Below are 15,913 nucleotides of genomic sequence, written 5' to 3' on the forward strand. Positions count from 1 at the left end.
TTTTTACAAAGATTGATGAATGACGATGATAAAGATACTTCTTTCAGGTAAAAGGAATGAGAAATAAGAGTACAGAGTTTAAATATGTTAGAACAACTTTTTGAAGCAAAGGATGTAGCACAGTGGCTAATGGGGATAGAATAAGAGAAAATGTAGCTGTAATTGTTTTTCAGTTTAGGTTATACAGGGGAAGGGTTAGCTGCTGCTAAGCTTCCTTTGTTCCCTTTTTTTTTCCCCTAGAAGGAAAGGAACTCCAGAGAGGGTGCAGTTGAAGTGAGGCTGTAATCATTAGAATAAGATTTTGGAGTTGGGGAGAGAAGATTGAGTCAGTAACCCAAGTGGAGAGATTTATTTTAGGTGGGAGAAGTCCTGGCCACAGAAAGCTTAAAGAATTTAAGATTTTAGAAGTATATTGTGCTAGTTTTTCAAGTATGTCATTTTTCCTTTGCTTGGGCAGGGTTTTGATCTTCGCAAGGAGGTTTTATATTACCATTTGAAGATTTAATCAGATTCTTCTGGTATGAGTATCTCTTTTGTATTTGTTTAAAAAGATCAAAGGGGCTGGCCCGGTAGTGTAGTGAAGTTTGCGCACTCTGCTTCCGTGGCCTGGGGTTCGCAGGTTTGGATCCCAGGCATGGCTCTATGCGCTGCTCATCAAGCCATGCTGTGGCGGCGTGCCACATACAAAATAGAGGAGGATGGGCATGGATGTTAGCTCAGGGCCAAGCTTCCTCAACAAAAAAAAAAAGGAAAGATAAAAAGTTTGTGATTTTCCTGGAAATACTTTTAAAACCAAGATGAGGGCTCACAACAGGCTATATTTAACAATTAAGACTGGCACAGCCTACAGTGTGTGCACCTTTTGTTTCTTGAGTTTTTGTGTTTTCTTTGTTTCATGATGCTTCAATATGGAAGAATGTGGCTGGACCACAGTATGATTTTTCCAAGGTTTAGATCTATGAAGGGCTTATTATTTTGTAAAGTTTGAAGCTTTGATAAATAGTAAACTCTGTCAATTGATTAAAAACAAATAAATTAAATTATGTGAGTGACACAGAATATAGCAGTTTGAAGTGTTAATGTTTGAGTCCACAGTAGTTTTTGCATATTTAAATTTGTCTTTGATCCTAAGCAGAGAGAAGAATCCTGAGTCACATTGGTTTTTATTTCCATAAAGAAAGATATCAGTGTGGTGAATTTTTAAAAGTATAACTCTAATTTTGTGATATCTAAAGATGCTCTTTAAAAGAAAAAACAAGTGTGTTAAAACTTTTAGTTTTCATTTGCTTTATGTGCTTTAGCTATTAAATTGACATTTTATTATGCATTTGAGCCCTTCGAAATATTTTAATCTGTGAAAATTCATTGTTATTGCATTTTTTTAGTTTTTGTAATTTAAAAATATTTTACCACAGATGCTTTTTAAGACTTCAGAGCTCTACTGCTAAAGTAAATGCCTAATCTCTCTCTGCTTTTGAGGTTTTTAGTTATTTCTTGGCCTGTGGCCATATAAGAACCTGTGAAAAGATTAGTAGATGTGGGTGCTAGCTTTATCCTTCTATCACAACAGTCTAGGTCTGTTCAGGATTTTGCATCTTCCTTGCAGTTTAACAGCCGTCTCTTTTTGGTTTTGGCTTTCAACAGTCAACCTTCAAAGATCTTTTGTTTTGTGACAGTTGAAGAAATTGGCTCAGTGTTCTCTTAGACAATTATTTAATAGTTTACAGGTAACTGAAACTATCTACTAAAGGTTTCTATGATGAACCCCTTTATTTTATTGGAGGCTTGTCATGTCGAAATGATTGGTCATTATAATTCCTGGTGATTGAGAAAATTGTTTTTAAACCAAATAACATCAAAAAGCTCATTCTTTCTTTTCTGATTTTGTACTACATATTTTTCCTTTGCATTATAACAAATCTCTCTTGTTTTTAAACATAAGACATAGCAGATTTAATGCTTAGGATAGTGGTAGTATAACATGCTTAAAGAAATACACTCCATAGAAATTTTCACTTTATTGAAATAATATGAAGTGTTATTTTGATAACTGCAGATAAGGATGAACCCATCTTATACAATAAAGAGTTTAGAACTTCAAAAACATATCACATCAACAACTGTGATTAACCCCAGAGAGCAGTTTAGTGAAGAATATTTTGAATTCTTAATGTAATATTTATACTTAGTGGCATATTTTGATTATTATAAATGTTTTCAAATATCACCTTGTTTTATTTAAACGTTTTAGTACATTTTCATGAGTGAGTTTCCGTGGGGGATACATTTCCACCTTTATTAAGTGAGCCAGTAGGAAAATATGATTTGGTTTCCACAGTTGATTTAAGCTAACATATCAGGAACACATCTGTTCCATAAAGTTAGGTGCACCTGGAACATGATAATGTATAATTATTTTCTTACAGAATTGTTTAGAATGGTCACATTAAACAACCAGTGGCCAGGACTTACTGATCACTTACTAGGTACAGACACTATTCTAAGTACTTTACATCTGTTAATTCATGTATGTTATAAATGTTTAAAATGTATATTTCCCATCCCTTCTCCTTTTGTCTTCTTTCCCCTTTTCCAGGTTGGTGTCCTTTAAGGCAGTTATTTTTAAGAAACAGCCCAAGTCAGAAATAGTAGTAGCTTCTATTGAGACTGTCTACTTAATTTATGGAGCCCTCCACTGGGAATACGAGAGAGAAGAGAAGGGAGTCAGGAGATCTAAGTAGTATCAGGAGGTGGAGAGAGCAGATACCCTGGAAGGGTGCTGTTTTAACTTGAGTGAATCCCAGTCTTAAGCGGGGATCACAAGCAAGTGAATGGTGGGGCCTGCTGCATAGAGCAGATCTTGGAGCCACTTTTGAGGAGAAGGGCAGAGAGAGCGATCAGCTTTGAGAACCTGAGCAGTAGAATTTAAAAAGACAGGCAAGTCAAAGGAGGTGACACATTTTGCCACAGAGCCAGCAGAAGGATAAAAAACAGAATGTGTAACAACAAGGATGAAATAACTTGTTTGGGCCAATGGGTGAAAAAGAAGTCTAGCCTTAGATTTCCAAAGAATAAAAGAGAGGAACACATGCTTTAAACAAATAGCTTCATATACAGGATGATGAGTACTGGCTATATCTTTGCATATATATGCTATATTACGTTATATCTGATGTCGTATGGTTGCCTATCTTACTATCTGCATGTGTATGTAGCTAGGATGTTTGACATACATTTATTCTGGGGAAGCAGATTGGTATGGAAACAACATGAAGTTTGAAATTTCGCAGGCTTAAATTTGAATCTCAGTTGTTACAAGTCTTGAGCAAGCTACTTTTCTGACTCTCTCTGCCACCATCCAGTTTTAGTGAGGTATAGTTGACATATAACATTGTGTAAGTTTAAGGTACATAACATAATAATGTGATATATGTATATATTGTGAAATGCTTGCTTACCACGATAAGTTTAGTTAACATCCATCACTTTAAATAGTTACAGAGTTTTTCTTGTGATGAGAACTTTTAATGCCCTCAAGGTTAATCCATGCTGTCGCAAATGGCAGGATTTTCTTCTTTTTTTGTGGCTAATATTCCATTGTATATATGTCTACCACATTTTCTTCATCTATTCATCTGTTGAAGAACACGTAGGTTGTTTCCATGTCTTGGCTATCACAAATAGTGCTGCAATGAAAATTGAGGGTGCAGATATCTCTTCAAGATAGTGATTTTGTCTCCTTTAGATATATACTCAGAAGTAGAATTGTTGGACCATATGGTAGTTCTACTTTTAATTTTTTGAGGAACCTAGATGCTGTTTTCCAATTTACATTCCCACCAGCAGTGCCCAAGGGTTCCCTTTTCTCCACATCCTCACCAACACTTCTTATCTCTTGTCTTTTTAATGGTAGCCCTTCTAACAGGTGTGAGGTGATATCTCCTTGTAGTTTTGATTTGCATTTCCTTGATTAGTGATGTTGAGCACCTTTTCATGTATCTGTTGGCCATTTGAATGTCTTCTTTGGAAAAATGTCTATTCACATTCTTTGGCCATTTTTTTAATTGGAGTGTTTGTTTTTTGCTATTGAGTTATATGAGTTCCTTATATATTTTGGATATTAACCTCTTATCACATATCATGATTCTCTTATTATGGAATAATAATCAAATATTATGAGTCATTTATATTTTGAATTAGATATGTGGTTTGCAAATATTTTCTCCCATTTTGTAGGTTACCTTTTCATTTTGTTGATTGTTTCTTTTGCAGAGCAGAAGCTTTTTAGTTTTATGTAGTCCTATTTGTTTAATTTTGCTTTTGTTGCTTGTGCTTTAGGTGTCATATCCAAAAAATCATTGCCAAGACCCATGTCAAAGAGCTTTTTTCCTATATTTTCTTCTAGGAGTTTTATGGGTTTTTGGTCTTACATTTAGGTCTTTAATCCATTTTGAGTTAATTGTTGTGAGTGGGATAAGATTATGGTCTGGTTTCATTCTTTTGTATGTGAATATCCAATTTTCCCAGCACTGTTTACGAATAGACTATCTTTTCTGCATTTAATATTCTTGGCTCCTTTGTCACATACTAGTTCACTGTGTATGCCTGGGTTTATTTCTGGGCTCTCGGTTCTCTTCCATTGTTCTTTTTGTCTGTTTTTATGCCAGTACCATACTGTTTTGATTACTATATATTTGTAATATAATTTGAAATCAGGAAGTGTGATGCTTCCAGCTTTGTTCTTCTTTCTCAGAATTGCTTTGGCTATTTGGAGTCTTTTGTTGTTCCAAATGAATTATAGGATTTTTTTTTCTATTTCTGTAAAAAATGCCATTGGAACCTTGATAGGGACTTCATTGAATCTGTAGATGGCTTTGGGTAGTATGGACATTTTGGCAATGTTAAATCTTCCAGTCCATGAGCATGGAATATCTGTTCATTTATTTGGGTCTTCGTCAATTTCTTTCAATTTCAAAATTATAGTTTTCAGTGTATAGATCTTTCATCTCCTTGGTTAAATTTATTCCTAAATATTTTATTGTTTTTCATGCTATTGTAAATGGGATCGTTTTCTTTATTTCTTTTTCAGAAATATTGTTGTTAGTGTATAGAAATGCTACTGATTTTTATATGTTGATTTTGTATCCTATAACTTTAATGAATTTGTAGGTTAGGTTTAATGGTTTTTTGGTGGAGTCTTTAAGATTTTCTATATATAATATCATGTCATCTGCAGAGATAATTTTACTTTTTTCTCTGTGATTCAGATGCCTTTTATTTCTTTCTCTTGCCTAATTACTGTAGCTAGAACTTAGAATACTGTGTTTAATAGGAGTGATAAGAGTGGACATCCTTGTCTTGTTCCTCATCTTAGAGGAACAGCTTTGAACCTTTTACCATGAATATGATGTTAGCTGTGGGCTTGTTATATATGGTGTTCATTATGTTGAGGTACATTTCTTGAAAACCCAGTTTGTTGAAAGTTTTTGTCAAGAATGGATGTTGAATTTTGTGAAATGGTTTTTCTGCATCTATTGAGATGATCATGTGATTTTTATCCTTCCTCTTGTTAATGTGATGTATCACATTGATTGATTTGTGTATGTTGAACCATCCTTGTTTCCCAGGGATGAATCCCATTTAATCATGGTGTATGATCCTCCTAATGTGCTATTCAATTTGGTTTGCTAGTATTTTGTTGATAATTTTTGCATCTATATTCATGAGAGATATTGGCCTATAGTTTTCTTTTCTTGTAGTGCCCTTCTCTGGCTTTAACATCAAAGTAACTAGCCTTGTAAAATGAGTTTGACAGTATTCCCTCCTCTTCTGTTTTTTGGAAGAGTTTGAGAAGGATTGACGTTAATTTTTCTTTAAATGTTTGATAAAATTCGCCAGTGAAACCGTTTGGGCCTGGGCTTTTCTTTGTTTGATTACCAATTCAGTCTCCTTACTCATTATTGATCTGTTCAGATTTACTATTTATTCATGATTTAGTCTTGGTAGGTTGTGTGTTTCTAGGAATTTATTTCTTCTACGTTGTCCAATTCGCATGTATTTGTTTGTAGTAGTATCTTATTATTCTTTATATTTCTGTGGTATCAGTTGTATTATCTGACTTTTTTGAAGTAGATTCTTCATCTGTAAGATGAGAATAGTAACACCCAACTCTGGAATGGTAAGTGAGATAATGTGTGTAAAACATCTAGAAAAGTGTCTGTTGCTCAATAAGGGCTAAGGAGAGGCCAAAAAAACAGTTTTCTCTTCCCCCTTGTTATGGGACGAACGGAAGTTAAAAAGAGAAGACACAACAACCGGGAGACTAAAACCTCTGTTCATAAGAGAAAGGCTAGAATTTGTGGTTTATTTTTAAAAAATGTAATGGTTTAGGAAGAAGAGAGTGTTGATTGTTTATGTGGTTGGTTAAACAGTAAACATTGTTGCAAAATGTATGTGTTACTTTACTTAAGAGTTCTGTGCAAAAATTATCAGAAATTAAGCTTTGTATATTTGACTGCTGAGAACAGTGATTCACTTGTATTTTAAAGTCGTATATTAAAAATATTAACATTGGCCAGGTTAAGTTTTTTCGGTTTGAAATTTTAAAGCATTTGTGTAATGATGGTCTTTTAAAACTTTGCGACTCATTATAGCAGTTGAATCACTGAAGAGATGTTTGTTTTTGTTTTGTTCCATGTTGCTGAGCCTTATCTTTTTGGTATAGGACTATTTTATTATGTTGTAACTGTTTCTTTTATGATAAGACAAGAGTAGAACCAACATTTTAGTTTTAAAAATTCTTTATCATGTCTAAAGACTATTGGGAAATAATTCTATTTTTCAATTTTTCAAAACTAATGTTGTCATTCTGCTTCTTTGCTTTGACTAATATAATCCTAGAGAGTATTCATTGTAGTTGTTTTAATATTTTTTTCTGATTTCAAGGAATGAAAAATATTTTCTGAAAATTTTTAAGGGTGTATTTTCTTATGAGTATGCTATGTTGCCTATTTATTCTTATATCATTAGTTAAAAGTTAAATGAATATGCTTTATCATTTCTGAATATAGTTTATATAAGCGATACTAAGATTTTAGTTTTATGATGGCCAAAGAAATGTCAGTAGTTTAAAAAAAAAGTGGATCTTGAATTTGTTTTGATTAGTTAATTATTGTAAGCATTTATAAACTTTCTTCCTCATGGACATGTGCATTTGAATATAATATTATGTGATTTGTACAACCATTTTTGAATAGTTGAATCCTAAAAGAATTGCAAATTTCTGTGCCTGATGGAATTAAAATAAATATAAAGTATGGTAGATATTTATTTTTTATATCTCATAAATTGGCAGATGTTACTAAAATTGCACTTTGGTGTATCTTTTGGGTTTGGTTTTTTTTTTCCCCCATGTTAAGTGTGCACTGTCTTTAACAACTTGAGCCTTATTTGTTGCTATCATTTTAACAGGTGTCTCAATGCTTGTACCTATTGCAAAACTAAACACGCCAGAGGAAATTTGGCCAGTTATCCAATTGATGAACTAGTAGATAGAGCCAAACAGTCTTTTCAAGGTAAGAGTTTCTAGAATTATGTGTGATTTTAGTTTTCTTAATGAATTATACTAATCTTCTAAGTAACATTTTACTTTAGATACATGCTTTTGTAGCTTTCTAAAGAGTTTATAAATATTTCAGCTTACCCAATAGAAGATGTTACCAGAGTCAATCAATCAGGTTATAATATTCACATTACTCTTCTTTTACCAGTCTTCCATCTTCTTATGACTTGAAGGTTAAGTGACATATTGTGAACTTTATCACCCATCTTTAGACTCCGTGGAAAAGACAAATAAAAATGAAATCTGTCACCTGATGTATGTTAAGACTTTTGTGGACTGAGTGCAATACTTTTCAAGATTTCTACCTCTTTCTTTGGTAATTTTTGGGCCATTTAGCAAAGAGAGCTAATAAGGGTTTTCAGGAGTCTTGGAAGGGGAAGATAGATTTTGCTATCAGCCAATAAAGATAGCTCTCCTTATCCATAGGACTGTTGGACTGGTAAAGAGTGGTACTAGTAGAGAGTCCTAATGAGAATAATCCTTTGCGTGGGTGGCCAGCTATTTCTGAATCATCACTTGCTGGAAAATGTGACTGTCTAGGTATCTCTCAGCATATAGTAAAGATTTATCTTTAACATGAGTCACGGTTGCGTTGACACATAACTGCTTTTACCATAAACTTCCTCTTTTGTCTTTGTTTATAATATGTGTATATAACACTGATGTGTTTTTATACCCACCATGAGATAATCTATTGTCTGTGAGTTAATAGTTGTTGGCAGTGTACTTTTCCTTTTAGCAAGTAACTTGGAGTGCTACTTTCAGTACTTCACACCCTGAATCTTAGAAAGCATGAGTTCCAAACACATTTCTTTATTTAGTCTATGTAAAGCTTTTATCAACGAGAATTTTGAATGCTTTTTATAATAGAGAGAAAAATACCCTTGACTGATTTATTAGTAGCTCCCAACAATTTTTTTCTACTTTTATATTCTTAACTCGGTTCCCTCCTCTGTTTACATTCAGCTTGTATTGAATGAGAAATAAAAGGAAACTCGTTACCTCTTGCCGGTGTTCAGGTAATTATCTAATCTGAGGAAAAGTTTGGGTGGTTGTCTTTTCTACAACATGACTACTTTAAGGATTTTTCAGAAAGGGCATAAATTTGCACAGAGACCTAATCTATTTGAAAAATGATACATTTGCTAGCCTTGTTAATTGGTGTTTGTTTTTTCGTATATCTATCAGATAATGAGGATGTTAAAACTATATGATCTATCCACCAAACACTACAAATTGGAAGGCATACAAATTAGTTCCTTTGAGGTACTTTTTCAACATTATGCATTTCTAAGTGCAGCTACATATAACTTTAAAAAATTTTCTCATTTTACGTGGAAAATTTATTTGAAAAATATACAACTGTTAAATCACAGTATAGGAATGCAAGCCATCTTGGCTCCTTCGTATCTATCCTCACTTGTAACCTATACTAACAGTTTGATATGATTGCTTCATGACTTATTAAGGACACATTTATGTATTATATGTGACTTGAAAAAAGAAGAAAGGAATAAGCATAGTTTTTATAAATTCATTTTCTTATTGTTCTAAAGATATGCAATTTAGCTCTCTGACTTATCTTTAGGAATGCCCTCTGAGCAACAGAGGTACAGTGTGTTACCTGTTAGACTTTAGTTATTAGTTAACTTTGTCATATCCAAGTGGGTTTGGCCAGTTAAGATGAGTGAGTCAAAGAATATATATCAGAGGTTAGCAGTGACTTAGTGGCTATTTATAGAGAAAGTATTAGAAGAGATTTATTTAGTATTACTTTCATAATCATCGGTAGGTATATATATGTGCCTTTTCTTCCCAATCATGGAGTATTTGCAATCTAAAGTTTTTCTGTTGTCTTGTTATCTGTATATTAGAGTTGAAATTGAATGCTAGTTTTTGGACTGGTGAGCTCATTTGATTGATATGTGGTGCTGTTACTTCCTAAAATATATTTCATGAAAAATGTCTCTATAGATAGAATCTATTTAGCATGGCAGTTACCTTTCATTTTCTTAACTTGAAAAAAGCAAATTCATGCTAAAGATGGCCTTTTAATCTCTTTCCACCGTGGGAAATAGCAGTCTATAAGCTCACATTTTAAAGACATTGAGTTAGTCCCTTATCTTTTTTCTGCAAAAGGCATTTGAATTTTAAGAGTCTTATAGAATTCCTATGTTTGAGCTTTAAAATTGTTAAGAATAATTATGAAGGTAAATACAGTAGAAGAAATAACGTGTTTTCTTATTTCTGTGGCTTTTGCATATTTAGTTTTTTAATAATTCAAGTGTTAGGAGTATTCTTTGGGCCAGAACCCCTTAAATTCTGCATTATACCATTATTAAATTGTCTGTCCTATAATGAATAATAAACATTCTGATTCTTTGAGAAGTTACTTTAAGATGAAAAGTCTAAATAAGCTGCCAACAAATTTTAGTACTATGTTTAAAGCCATTCTGTCAGTGGAAGTTAAATTTTTCACCCTGAAAATTACATATCCTTTCTTTCTTTTTTAACTTTTTTAATGGCTGTGTGTCAGAAATACAAGGTGATTTTTTTTGGCTAAACCAATTGTAGAGTGGGAATTAGAACCCAGCCTGTCATCTGATACAGTAAGATCACAATTTCTTTCTGAATAGCATATTTATGAAACATTTTATATTCATAAAAATTTATTTCTTAGTAGTCTAATGAATGAAGAGACTAAGGGCTAACCCAAAGGCAAGGGAGAATTCAGAAGAGATTCTGAAATAATCATGAAATCATTCTCAATGTAAAATGGTTTCCCAAAGCACTAAAAACATGCTGACTATACGTTCAGCTGCCAAAAAATTGAGAAAGGGAGCTCATTAAGTTTTAAATGGAAAGCATTAAAGTCAAAATTATTCATTTATTTATTTATTTATTTATTTTGGTGAGGAAGACTAGCCCTGAGCTAACATCTGTTACCAATCCTCCTCTTTTTGCTGAGGAATATTGGCTCTTGGCTAACATCTGTGCCCATCTTCCTCTACTTTATGTGTGGGATGCCTGCCACAGCACAGCTTGATAAGTGGTGCATAGGTCTGTGCCCAGGACCCAAACCTGCGAACCCCGGGCCTCGGAAGCAGAGCATGTGAACTTAACCACTACACCACTGGGCCAGCCCCTATATTTTTAAATAGAAACTTTAGTTTATCTTTTATTGTATATATTTAATTGGTTTCCTAGCTTTGTTTTTCTTTTTCTCTCACTTAACCTAGCCTCCTTGACATTTTCATTGACTATTTTCAACTTCTCAATGTGTTCATTGCTTTTGTGGGCAGTTGTGCATATAAGATTTGCCAGGTAACTTCTGGGTATCTTCGCGTTGTTCTGACAGTTGGGAAACCTTCCTTCTCACTTCCTCACCGCTGCTGAGATTTGGTTTTAAAAATTCCTAGGCATAACAGTGTTTGGGGCTGGGGTTTGACATGGTTGCATTTTAGATATCTAGAAAAACATGTCAAGCAGTGACCAGGACTTTGTTGGGGCCAGAATGAATTTACAAGCTACTGTTTTCTAGGATATTTGTATTGATTTTTCTCTAGCAGCTAATCAATCAGTTTCAGTTGTATAAGTGATAGAGCAAACCTTTTTAAGTGTGCTGGGTGAGTGGTGTGGAAACAACACCTTTCACTGCTGTCTCTGGAATCAAAATGTAGAGATGATGGATGAGCTGTTTTTATAGCTATCGTGTGCCTTTCTGGATCTCATTTGTGTGTTGCTATTTTTTTTTTCCTCATAAATCTGAAAAAAACTGCAAGATAAGTGGCATAAAATGCTTATGGAAAGGTAATTAAATTAATATGAAATATTCAAAGCAGGGAGAAAATTTCTTGATGCTTAGTGATTTCAGTATTAATGTTGGGATTTTAAAAAAGTGAATTTTATGTTATTTCGACACTTGCAAAGATACTGTCTTCTGTGTGTAAGATTAATTATGTATGCAACTGGAAAACATTGTTTCCTGCCCTTTTAGATTGGAAAGGATATGAGCAATATCTGATTTTCTGGTGTATAAACTTTATATTGTTGAGTTGTATGGTTTATATCAAGCCATATTTGACTGATCACCTTTAGTAATGATGACTATATATTGATTTTGATCTAAGATCAAAAAGAGACCAATAATTGCATTCTATTAATTTATATGGCAGTTATTTAAATGTCTCTTTTATTCCTTTATCTTTTCATTTGTGCTTGTTCAAATAAAATTGAGAAATCTATTTCTTCTATAGGATTAATAATGTTAATTTACATGTTTGTTATACATTGTCAGCTTCCAAAAAGGATTTTAGGCAGCTTACATTAAATGATTGTATGTAATAGACCACGAAAATAAAAGCTGTATGAAATGCTGTATTGTATTTAGAAAGAGGGAAGGTAGTTTTACCAACTGGTGAATCCTGGCTCTCCAGAAGAATAAGGAAATAGAGTGATTCATATAATTTGATATGTGTGTAAAAGGAAGTATATAGTTTACAATGAGAAATGTACATGTTTCTAGGCTGTAAAAGTAAGAAGAATTATTTTTATATATCCTTTCCTAAGAGACACTGAATAATATAATAGAAATGCCCTTAGCTGGTAATATATAGAAATTCAAGATATAGTCTCTACATGGCCTTTTCTTCTCTTGATTCTTACAAAGCCCAATAATATAATATTAAAATGTAACTTTTAAAAGAAATTTTAATGGGAAATCTAAATAAATGTAATGTACATAATACATATAACTTGATAAGGGGACATGATGCCTAAATAGATGTTTATTAGATATTCAATTTACATAAACTGAGTTTAATCACTGATTTCAGAGAATGTTAGTTAAGGCTATCCATGGCAAAGCAGGGTATAATTTACCTGGCCTTTGCCTATTCAGATCTCTGAGTTTCTAAGTCAGTGGTGTTCAGACTTTTCTTAGCAATAAAGGGGAACTTTCTTCAAAGGAAATTTGAAAAATAAAAGCAGAACTACCATGATTGAACTAGAGGTGGGCCCTGTTTAATGAACCCTTACCTCTGAAGCCTTTCCTCAGAACCTTTAGGATCCAGCCTGTATTGCCTGGTTTAGATTAGTATTTCTCTGGTGTATTCCTTAACATACCAATCCAGGGGTGGCAGCTGTTTTCTTAAAGGGCCAGATAATAAATATTTTAGGCTTTGTGGACCATATGGTCTCTGTTGCAACTCTACATTTCTGCCCTTGTGGCATGAAAGCAGCCAGAGACACAACATAAATGAATGGGTGTCGCTGTGTTCCAATAAAGCTGTATTTATAATAGGAGATATGGATGAAAGGGTTCAATGGTCAACTTTGAGGAAAGCTAACTTAAACAAATTAAATAAGACTCTTTATGGCAGAATTTCCTGTTGTCTCTAATATGCTAATAGGTATCATAAATCCAAAGAGAAGGATGTAGTCTTTAGGAACTAATGTTGATCTAGAATAGAGCAGTGTTCTCAATCTAGCTGTTCATTTTAGTCACTTGGCAATTTTATAAAACCGAAACCAAACTTATGTCTGTGTCCCATTCCTGACAATTGCATCACAGTTTCTGTGGATGAGGGGCCTTGCATTTTCTACAATGTAGGTGATTCTAATGTGTAGCCAGAGTTGAGAACTAGAATGGAGAACCATTAGTTGAGATAATTTTTTGGTTGAAGCCATAAAATGAACTGACCCTCTCAACCTCTATTGAGAGGGATTGTGAGGAGGAAACCCTGGTTGATTAGTAAAGAATGAGCCACGTTAGGGAGGCTGGAGCGGCAGCACAAGTGCCGGTTTGCTACACCACCCTGATAGTGGATGGTTTCAAAATCCAAGGGTGCTTATTTAAGTTAAAAAGCTCAATGATTTTTGTTACTCCCAAGGTATCACAAGAGGGTCAACTGGCATTTACTGAATTTTTACTGTGCTGTGTGGGAATTAAAAAGAGAAAAAACGTAGTCCTTCAAGGAGCTCTTCCTAGTTTAGAAGGACAGAGAGTAACAAGTTGGACTAATGAAAATTAAAGTACTCAGAATCGTGGCCCGGTGGCGTAGTGGTTAAGTTCACATGCTCCGCTTCAGCAGCCCAGGGTTCGCGGGTTTGGATCCTGGGCGTGGACCTACGCACTGTTCATCAAGCCATGCTGAGGCTGCGTCCCACGTAGAGCAACTAGAAGGATGTACAAGTATGACATATCTCTTGCAGCTTTGGGGAGAAAAAAGGAGAAAGGGAGGAAGATTGGCAACAGATGTTAGCTTGGGGCCAATCTTCCTCAAAAAAAAAATAAATAAATAAAAATAAATAAAGTACTCAGAATCAGGAAGCAAGCCTTCAGATAAGAAAAATCATTGAGACTTTTACCTTAAATAAGCACCTTTGGGTTTTGAAAACTCCATTACCTCTCTAGGGTGGTATCAGAAAATTGACAACTTGTGTTGCCCCTCCACCTTCCCTAACTCCAGGCGTTCTCTATTAATCCGCCAGGGTTTCTCCTCAGAATCCCTTTCAATCAGAGTTCTTGTTAGCCACTGCCATTTGATTATGCTTCTTAGTATTCTAGATGAAATCTACTTGCCATTCTGAATCTTGAGGTTTACATGATGCTCAAGGTCTAGGAAAGTGACTCTTTAACTAAAGTAACTGTTGAAACTATATAGTTGTTATTTTTCCATTCATTCAACAAATATTTATTGAGAATTTATTAGAATCAGTTCATGTTTCTGTTAATAGGCAGATGCTTTAGAAAAGTGGAAATAACAATACATTATTCTAATCAGCCTTTGATTACTTCTGCCAATAAGATAGGGAGGCCAGTGGGCAAGGTTTGCTGTGATAATTGAGCAAACTGCATATCCTTGCAGTGGGAAACAAGGATGCAGTCCCGAGGCTGTTTTACAGAATAACATTTGTTCATAATTCTCTGAGTTTTCATAGTTCAGAGTACATATAATCCAAAGTACAGAAAATTTGGAATTTCTGGGAATACCTTTTTATATCCATCCTTGGGAAAACTAGAGTGTAATCAATCCCCCACTGTTATTAGTGATTATTTTTTACTCTATTGTATTCTACAAAACAACTTGCAAATATGCAAGTAAGCATAAAAAATATATAAAATAATTAGAACCTGGCAAAACAAATGAGAACAGATAAGTCAAGATTTGGTATGGACTTGGAACATGGGAAGGTAGGCATAGTCACATATGCAGTTTCGACTCTGAACTTTTGAAAGCTTATTGTCTGTAAGGAAGAAAGCCCCCAGCTTGGCATTAGGTTTGGAAGAAAATTTTCACATGTGAATTCATATAGGGAGTCCTGAGAGATGTAGTAGGTCTCAACAGCATCCCTTTAATGCTCACATTCACATACTGTGTTTCTTAAAGTTGTGTATTTTGGCATTCCTTCTTAAAACTTGCAGCAGTGCCCTGAAAAGCATAATACTCTGAAATGATTTCTTGGAAGGCTAAGACAATGCATTTCAAGTATTTGTGACTCTAGTGATCTGGCCCCACTTCCGTAGCCATTGGGCACGACAAAGGAATCCCCCTTCAGAGGCTAATAGCTTAGGTCATTTTGTGAGATGATACATTGGAGTGCAGGAAGAAGATATTAGAATTTGTATTTACTTGTATTTTCTCATCCTTTAAAATTTTCTTTCTTTTGTATACGTTTTATGTTGTGCATAATATATTAGTACAATAGTGCATGAGTATAATTAATAAATATATGTCTATGGGGATGCATTCTTAAATTTTTTAATTGATACAGGAAAGTGATTTTTCAAAATTTGGAGACTACTTATTTAGAGGAACAAATAGCCTGCCCATTTTCCACTATAAACCTAATTTTTTCAGCCAGGTATTTGGTTTCAGTAGGGCAGCAGAGTTCTTCGCTCTCTATCAAGGTCCTAAGGTGCCCACGTTCTGTTTTGATTGAGTGCAAATTCATCTGGTTTTGATATCAGATAAGTAAATAATGAAGTTTATGCTCTTTGGAGGAAAACTAAAGTACTTTATGAAGACTCTTGCCATGCATCTCTGCTCAGAGGTAGAGAGACTCTTCATTCTTGGTACCACATGTTCCCCCTTTCCTTCCATCTGTGCTTTAGGTCATTGGAAGACTGAGCCAAGGGGGCACTGGGTCAGGCATATGTGACTGTGTATATGGGTTTAATAGGTGCTTGATAAATGTTGAACGAGTGGCTAATCCTGAATTGATTATGCCTGATGAAATTCCATATGCGATTTGAAACCTCTAATAAAAATATAACCTGGAAAAGCTATA

At 34.2% G+C, this 15,913-nt stretch overlaps 1 protein-coding gene across 6 annotated transcripts in view; it reads left to right on the forward strand.

Annotated features, from left to right (window-relative positions):
• CDKAL1 (CDKAL1 threonylcarbamoyladenosine tRNA methylthiotransferase) overlaps positions 1 to 15,913 on the forward strand; it is a 657,675-nt gene that overhangs the window by 270,494 nt on the left and 371,268 nt on the right. For all 6 annotated transcript variants that reach the window (XM_087438080.1, XM_014788718.2, XM_087438079.1 and 3 more), the window contains one exon: positions 7,471 to 7,574. In XM_087438080.1, the coding sequence (XP_087294206.1) occupies positions 7,471 to 7,574 (104 nt within the window). The remainder of the gene's footprint in view (positions 1 to 7,470; positions 7,575 to 15,913) is intronic.

This window comes from Ceratotherium simum, chromosome 13 (assembly GCF_057802395.1).
Source record: "Ceratotherium simum simum isolate JZ-2026a chromosome 13, ASM5780239v1, whole genome shotgun sequence".
In the NCBI taxonomy this organism is placed as follows: domain Eukaryota; kingdom Metazoa; phylum Chordata; class Mammalia; order Perissodactyla; family Rhinocerotidae; genus Ceratotherium; species Ceratotherium simum.